General features: G+C 33.9%; 1 protein-coding gene across 1 annotated transcript; it reads right to left on the bottom strand.

The window, feature by feature from the left end:
• Window positions 1–6,925: 6,925 nt before the first annotated feature.
• Window positions 6,926–9,124, bottom strand: LOC107797269 (CBL-interacting serine/threonine-protein kinase 5-like). The gene has a single exon (XM_075246776.1). The coding sequence runs from the start codon at window positions 8,733–8,735 to the stop codon at window positions 7,368–7,370; it is 1,368 nt and encodes a 455-aa protein (XP_075102877.1). The 5' UTR covers window positions 8,736–9,124; the 3' UTR covers window positions 6,926–7,367.
• Between the last annotated feature and the right edge of the window lie 231 nt (window positions 9,125–9,355).

Raw genomic sequence — 9,355 nt, forward strand, 5'->3', positions numbered from 1 at the left:
CTTGAAGAACTTAATCCCCTCCTAGTACCCGAGATTATGAATTATTTACTCCCAAAATAGAATGGATTACACACTGGTGTAGTGGTTCAGCGAACACAAATGATCGGTAGCAAATCACACTTACTGTTGCTTTCTTTCAGTTAAAACAATGCAGAAGAAAGAAGGAGAATTCAGAATTTTCGTAAGGAAAATCTAAGGGAATGACCTGGTATTTATAGCCAATAGGTTTGGGTTCAAACGAATAGGTATAACTCTTCATGATAACTATTCGTATAAAAACGACTATTACATAAATGGCTATTTATGCAAAATAAAACGGAAAAATCAAACGCGGAGGAAAATTAATTTACCGTTATAAAAAAGGCTAATTTGGATTAAAATAATATTGCATTAATCTTAATATTAACAAATAAATTTGGTCCAAAAAATTAATCAATCAATCGGATCATTTGACCGAATCCGAAGCCGAGCGAATGAGCGATGACAACGACGCGAGACTTGCCTTTTTCTCAACTCGTTCAGAGCTAGAAGAAGAAAAATTGTATATATACCCATCAAAACTCTTTTTCTCCTCTCATATGGGATTGGTACAACTTAAAATTAAAATAGCTAAAGATGTATAATATGTATTAAATACATAATATAATAAATGTATTTTGTACGGGTTATATCTTAACGTATATTTTGTTTTATTTTATTATCAGTTATTTGGAGATTAAAATCCTAGCGATTTTCTACTCCATTGGAGATTAAGATCTACGTGATTTTCTACTCTAGTTTTATTCGGTTTGAAGATATAAAAACTTCACTGTATATTAAACATTTGTTTGTGTCATTTTTTAAACAGAAATGATGACTAAGAACGGAAACCAGCCTGTTCCTATAGTGAATGCCAATGCATCGACAAGCCGAACAACACCAGCATTGGCACCGGCAGAAAAGCTCAAAAAATATTTCGGGATTGATTTCAAGCGGTGGCAGTAGAAGATGTTCTTCTACTTTACGACTTTAAGTCTACATAAGTTCATTAAGGAAGGTGTTCCTGTTCTGCCTGACGAAACTCAAGAAAATGAACGCTTCCTGAGACGTGAAAGCATTCTGATTTATTTTTGCAAGAATTATATTCTTAGCGGACTAAAAGACGATCTGTATAACGTCTATAGTAATATAGAGACGTCAAAAGAATTGTGGATTGGGCTTGAAAAGAAATGAAAAACCTCAGGGGAAGTGCACAGTTAGCCATTAATTAGAGTTATTTTACTCTTAAGCCATTATTTAAAATGTATTTACTCTTTAGCCAGTGCTTTAATAAAATTTTACTCGCATGGACGAAAATACCTCCGTGCTAGACATGGTGTCCTTAACTTCATGGGTGTTGTTTAAATATTAAGGACAAAGTGTCCTGAATTAGCACCTTCTGCTTTAAACTTTAGAACATCATGTCCTTAACTTCATTTGTGTAGTGTAAATGTTAAGGACATGGTGTTCTTAACTTCATATGTGCAGTGTAAATGTTAAGGACATGGTGTGCTTAACTTCATGAGTACTGTGTAAATATTAAGGACATAGTGTCCTTAACTTCATGAGTGTTGTGTAAAAATTAAGGACAAAGTGTCCTGTATTTGCATCTTATGTTGTTAAACTTTAGGACATCATGTCCTTAACTTCATGAGTGTTGTGTAAATATTAAGGACAAAATGTCCTTAATATTTGCTTAACACTCATGAAGTTAAGTATACCATATCCTTAATATTTACACAGCACTCATAAAATAAGGGTAAAACCATTTTTTATATTAATTTTAATAGAATAGTAGCTATTATTGGTCAACATTAAAAATATTGGATAAAAATTAAATATCACGCTAGAAAGTGTCTAGCCCACGCCATTTCTACAAAAACCTTGATGGCAAAATCCAACAAAAAACAGTACCTCGGCTTCGCTGCTTGGGCTTAGCGGGATCCAGTTATACTGGACCCAAAAGCTCTTTTTCGATTTTTCTTTTCAAATAGTATTTGTTTAAACAGTTCAGAGAAGACGGAGTCACCCAACTTGGCAATGGTAGAAAGCTCATAAATTTGTTATATTTGAATTGTGATTCTTAACTAATAGACTATTACTTTCTTAGTTTTTTCATTTTTTAATAATTCATACAGGCATAATATTTGCGTAGACTTGTATTAATGAAACATCGAGAAGAAAAGTACAAGTAATGTGGGTCAAAACTTACTTTACTACTTTAGTTGATGGACAAACCCCTTGCTTAATAAGCATGTAAAAAACAAGAGCTTGCAAGGCCTACTATTCAATTTTAGTTTAGTTCTGACTATTGGTTCATGTTCTTCATCGTAGTTATTGAAATTATTATACAAAATATGATTTACTAGAACTAAATGCACCTCTTTGCAAGAAGTCTGCTAGATGAAGCTCTTGGAGCAACTGCTTAGCTTTTAATTTTCTTATTAGATTTAGACAAATGCCAGGAGAAATATCTGTAGCTGTTGCCGCAAGAGCAAAAATTTATTCGATTGATTCATTAACCAATAGTTTTAAGTGACTCTATTTCATTATCAAAATGAGTAAAGTTTGATAACCATACCTGAATAGAGTTATAGAGGCACTCATAAAAAGGGAGAAATGATCTCTTTCGTCCGTTTCTGGCTTACTAGTTTTTCGGCACGTGAACTGATGAGTCTAAGTATTATATGATTTTATAAAATAATATTAATATTATCAAAAATAAAACTTTGAGTAAATAATTGTACATGAATGAATTGAGTACAAGTTTCTGTGAATGATCAATAATGTGGATTGTCATGTGACGACTTGTTTGTCGAGGTCAAGCATTGGATATTGTCTGAACCTACTAAGATGAACACTCAAATTTTAATTAGTTATGTGTGCTTGTTTTTACGTATTTTGATTTTATGAGTTACACGACATGTAATAGCGTAGCTCATGTCCTCACCTAATATTCATTATAATTCGCCGACACTTATTCCCTTCTTGTATTCCAGATCCTATATATGTATATGTATCTAATATGCAATATATGTGAAGAGGAAATAGTGTCTTGTGTGTTCTGTGGTATAATCAATAGTATGCGTTGTTTGTTCATACAGCAGAGGAATTGTTGCAAAGAGTGTCTTGGTTAATGAAATGCATTTGGTCTAATGCATTACTACTATTAACAAAAACAAAGAAGAAAATTAAAATTCCCATCAAACAACTTGGAGGAGAAAAGCCTTAGATCTTACTGTTGTTTTGCATCATGGATTTTAGTTTACCATTGGTTGGTGAACTTACAAATCTTGGCTACTATTCAAATTACTTATCCCATAATCATTGCTATCTAAAATGAATGGCTGAAATGTGAAGAGAAAACATTAAGATAAAGGACTAAATCAGGGATTACTTACTGGGACCAATATAATAGTAATACCAGTACTTTTTGTAACTTCATGCATAGACATCTTCAATAACAATTGGATTGTTAATTCTCCCTACTAATATTCATATAAGTCAGAACGAAGCAATTAAAATCTTAATAAGAGCCGCATCAAAAACAAAATTCACTTGTATTCGGTGAGATTAGAGATGAAGGCAGAAGAAATGTCTTCTACGGAAAGAGTTTGGAAAGGCCGGAAAGCTTTGATTGAGAGAAGTTAGTTGGGTACACGAGAACTTGTTGTTAAGTTCCCCGCCAATTGCTTTAATTCATCTATATGAGATTACAATCGTAGTGGTTTCTTCTTGAACTTTTGACGCCATTTTCCTTTTTGAATGCTTCATTGCATAAGTATCTCTTCAAACTAAAAGCTGCCTCCGTTTGTTAAGTGTCTGTTTGTTAAGTGTTCCCAACTTTTGTAGCGTCATTTCATTTGGGTTGTTCCTAAGCGTTAGTTTTAAAAAAAATATTAAATGAGATATTTAGATAAATAAGAAGAGTAATACTGTAATTTAACTTTTTAATTAAGCGGTTCCTGCTATTAATTCATTGCAGATAGTTTATGATTATCGTTATATTTTAATTAAAAAACTGAAGGGGAGCTTTGGTGTAACTGGTAAAGTTGCTGTCATGTGACCAGGAAGTCACGGGTTCGAGCCGTGGAAACAGCCTCTTGCAGGAATGCAGGGTAAGGCTGCATACAATAAGCCCTTGTGGTCTGACTCTTTCCCGGACCCCGCATACAGTGGGAGTTTAGTGCGTAGTGATGCCTTTTTTTTTTCTAATTAAAAAACTATGAGTTTATTGAAGTTCAACATTTACAAACCTAAAATCTCCCTAAGCCGTCCCGTTTTTGTCAGTTTCCTACATAAACTATTCGGTGTCTCCAAAGTCCTCCCCCCTCCCTTATATTAAAATCCCTTCTTTGCATTCTTAGATGTGCGTCTAATACACGCTCCTAATTATCTAAAAAGCGTATCATGTAACACTACACATGGCTATTTAATCCAACCTAAAACCCCCATAAACCGTAATTTTTTTGTCAGTTACCTACTTAAGCTATCTAGTGCCCCCAAAACTCCCCTCAACTATATTCTCCTATATATTAAAGCCCCATATTAAATTCATAGAGGTGCGCCTATCTGACTATATTAATTTATAGTTTGTACTAAATTTTTTATGTAGTTTACTCAGGATGTACTACTCTCGGATGACTGACTAATTCTAGGAGTTTTGGCCAAAATAGTATCTAATGTAATGGGTTAATTTAGATTTAATCGTGATTGTGCTTTATACTAGACTCTAACTGAATAATTCTTTTTTTCTATTCACTTTGCAGCAGGATAAAAAAATAAATAAAGGCATATAGTATTGTATTTATAAAAAAATCATCTTATATTACATAAATAAGATTACACAAAATAAAATTTCACAAATAAGAAACTAATCGGCCAATAACTATACTTTCTAATTCTAAATTACACAAACAAGGTTTAAGAGATTCAACTTCATTCTCTACAATAAGATGTTAGGTTTAATAGAAAGATTTAAATAGGTGTTCTTTAGGAAACAAGAGAGTGATTTTTTCCCCTAGAGGAACCCATAAGAAAAATTGAAGAAAAAAGGTGGAAAAATAAAGAAAAATGTGAAAATAAAAAAGAAAGGTAAAAATAAGGAAAAATGGTGAAAATGAGGAAGAAAAGTGGATATAAAGGAAATAAAGAGAATATTTAAAAAATTAAAGTTGAAAGAGGGTTAGGCTAATTAGCCATTACATTATACCAAGTGAGCCATTCATTTTGATGCCTCTTTTTTTTTTCCAGTTGTGCTCGCTCTCAAGCGAGTGTGTACACACGTTATGCCAGTTAAGTAATGAAAGAATTTAAATATAAAGGGCAATATAATTCGGGGGGGTTTGAGGACACCGAATAATTTAAATAGAAAACTGATAAAATCGTAATAGTTTGAGGGGTTTTAGAGTATTAACTATTACGAATATATAAAAGTTAAAACTATAAGTTTGTTGAAGTTCAAAGTTATCTCTATTTTCTCATATACTATATACTATTAAACCAGCTCCACCACAGACATACGCAATCCCATTGGCCTCCAACTCCAAAATTAGGAAAACGATAGAATTAAAAATCATACTATTGCAGCCAATAAATTGTTTCCAATTGGATGTTTTTGAGCTGGTGTGGTACCTAAACCCAACCAAACAAATTTAAATTATGTTAAAAATTGACCAGTTCAACTCAGTGGTGGCATCCTTTCTATGGATCCAGTCGGTGAGCAATATTCTGAGTTGGATACTAATTATTAAAATAATCTAAAAGACAAGGTGTCATATTGTCATGGAAAATATCTTGCTTAATTATGTCGTCTAACCCTTAAAGTTATTTTAACTTTTCACTTAAGTACATTATTTAAAATCCGTTTCATTTGAACGTTTCAACCATATCTCAAATGTGTCGTTTAAACACAAAATTCATAAATAGCTAACCATATAATATGTGTATAATTCACTCGACAAAGTGACGAATAAAAAAGGGACATGTAGATTTAACTTGGACAAACTTAAAAAAAAAAATTTTTTTTTTTTTTTTAACAAGAACCCTACGCTACCCTTAGTCATCTTCCCCCAAACTCCCCCCTCTTCCTTCTGTCTTCATCTGCCAAAAGGAAAAAACACAGGTACCCGCATGTCCTCTTTCTTTCTCCTAATCTCCACACCCAATGAACACACCTACCACCATTTTCTTTTTCCTAATCTCCACACCCAATGAACATTATTGACTGAAATTGCTGTCATGCTCTTAATGCTGCTGACTTTCGCAGCAACAGTAACAATGACCTTTAAGTGTTTTGAAGATGAAACGAAAAGCAACAGAGGAATAGTAAACTACCACCATTAGTATTCCTCCACCCAAAAGTACCGTTTTTGAATTTTCAGATCTGGGAAAGGGAGAAATTTATGTCAATTTTTTTTCTTTTTTTTTTTGGGTTGAAAATCCTTTCTTTTAGCTAACTTGAGAAGAATATATTTGAGTTGAGAAAAAGGGAAGAAACGAAAAAGAATAAAATGTTTGGGATTTTTCCGGCGATCTCCATTAATTCCGGTAATAATATTTAAGACAACAAGGTGATGACGGTGAACACGCTCAGAAAAATAGTATAATACACGCATTATGCCACATCATCAAGTTGTGTTTAAATGAGGCCTAATTAAATAGTTGGAGTTACATCATCTTCCTGTGGACTGTGGAGTTGGGGCCGGGGCTGGAGAGGGAATAGAAAATGAAGTTTTACTTTTGACTACGAAGTTAAAATTAAAAAATTATAAAGAAATTTAACTCTTTATGAAAATTTAAACACCAAAATTTACAAGTCCACGACTAAGCGTGATCAGACGACAAAGTTGATCAGACGACAAAGTTGACGTAAAAATGAGAAGCATGCTAAATTGCTAATGAACGAAGCAAAATTCAAATGCTTTGATATCAAACCTGACCAATTTTTGCATATGACTTTACAGTCTTGCAACTTTACAAAATCCAGCTAAACACCTATAACAATTCAACCCAAAAAAATAAAATAAGAAGAAGTGAACATCATGCTTAACACCTCTAAACAAGATTCCTGCAATCTTTGATCAGTTGTGCTTGAGGATGATTAGAGGAAATTAAATGAATTCACATCAAGCGAATAATATTTAAAATTAGTCTCAAGAATAACCTGCTTGTAATCCAAAGCTCAAGTAGTCTATAATTTACTGAGTACATATTCATGTACAGACCAGTGCAAATAAAGTAACACGCATGCATACCTCTCTAGTCCAGTCTATTTCGATCAGTCGGCCGGTGAGAGCGAGATACAAACCCAAAAGAAGGCGAAGAATGTACAAATTATGTACCAAATCCTATTGCTCCAAGTCCTCTTTGTTATCAACTTGAGCATTTCCACTACTAGTCCCTTGCCATGTCCAAACAATATCCTTCAAAGCAGGTCTAACTTCCTCTTCACAAAACTTGTTATACTCCAAGGTGTCGCCGGAGGACTTTAAGAACTCGACGACAGTAACCTCCGGTGCCACCTTAAACACCTCGGCGGTGACCAACAACCGCCCTTTCCGGCCTTCCTCGGGGCATTGCATCTTTAACTTGAATGGTTTTGACCTGTAAACCTTATATCTCATAACTTTAGCCATTTTCTCTAATTTCCTCATTACATCCCTAGCAGAACTTCTTGAAGTGAACATGGATGAAGCCTTCCCTTTGATCTCAAACAAACTAGACAAGTCAAAACCCGAGGACATCGACGAAATCAACTCGAATGCATTGAAAAATGCAGGGGATGAAGGTGATTTCCTAATGATTCCTCCTTGCTTGCTGCTCATTCCCTCTTCATCATCATTTTCTTGTTCTTTTTCTAGCTTTTGCAAATCTTGGATCGAAAACGCCCTTGGAATTGTGAAACTCTTCCTAAACCATGGAACTCTCATTATACCTTGAATAGTTATCCTCCTTTCTGGATCAGCCATTAAAAGTTTAGATATCAAACGTCTTGAATCTACTGAAAACCACATAGGGAATTCGTAATCAGCTTTGAAAATTTTCTTGTACATGTTCATCAAATTCTCATCTTGGAATGGAAGAAAACCAGCTACAAGTACATACAAGATTACCCCACATGACCAAATATCAGCTTTTGCACCATCATATCCTTTCCTCCTTAAAACTTCAGGAGCAACATAAGCTGGAGTTCCACATTGAGTATGAAGCAAACCATCATTTCTACTCAACTGCTCATCAGGCAAAGCCGATAACCCGAAATCAGATACTTTCAAGTCCTCATTCTCGTCGAGAAGGAGATTTTCAGGCTTCAAATCGCGGTGATAGACCCCTCGGCTATGGCAAAAATCAACAGCACTTATTAATTGTTGGAAGTACTTTCGTGCTGATTCTTCATTCAACTTCCCTTTGGCTACTAATTTTGCAAAGAGCTCACCCCCTTTAACATACTCCATTATGAAGAAGATTTTGGACTTTGTAGCCATAACTTCTTTGAGTTCTACAATATTCGGATGGCGAACGCGACGCATCACTGAGATTTCTCGTGTGATTTGCTCCATCATTCCTTCTTTTTGGACTTGGTCTTTCTTGATCACTTTTATGGCTACACTTTCCCCTGTTGATAGTTCTTTCCCATAGTACACTTTTGCAAAAGTTCCTTTGCCTAATAGCTTCCCTATTTCATACTTTTCAAACAACAGTTGCTTCTCCTCCATATTACTATCAGATCTTTCAAAAAAGACTGATTTTTTCTTTTGTTAATTTCAATAAGATGCTAGGAATCAAGAAAACGAGCACATTCACAAATTTACCTTTTTGAGGATTCAAGAAGCTGCTGAGATAGAACGGAAGTTCCAAAATAAGAAACCAGATTTTAGGAATATAATGCCCTGATGTGACTTTTTAATATCATGGATTCCTTGAATTATTCAATGACAAATGGAAATTGGAATAGAGGAAAATACAGCTTGAGCTGTCTTTAACACGATACTAGTAATATGTTTTTGACAAATATTCTAGTACTACTTAGCCAACATTTCCTGTCCTAATTTTTGAATGGCTTAAAGTTGAATTTTTAAAGTCAGAAGTTGTTAGCTGTCTACCTTCACCAAAATAACGACAATAATCATAATATATAAAGTAAAGTAAATTATATCTAAAATTAGTGATAACATTTATTATTATTATTATTATATTTGTTGTTACTCCCTCCGTTTCAAGTTATGCGAATTTATTTGAGTAGACACGGAGTTTAAGAAAAGAGATAAAACTTTTAAATTTATGGTGTAAAATGAGGCACATATATTTTGTGTGGTTATAATTCATTGCATAAAGG

This window comes from Nicotiana tabacum, chromosome 23 (assembly GCF_000715075.1).
Source record: "Nicotiana tabacum cultivar K326 chromosome 23, ASM71507v2, whole genome shotgun sequence".
Taxonomy (NCBI): Eukaryota; Viridiplantae; Streptophyta; class Magnoliopsida; order Solanales; family Solanaceae; genus Nicotiana; species Nicotiana tabacum.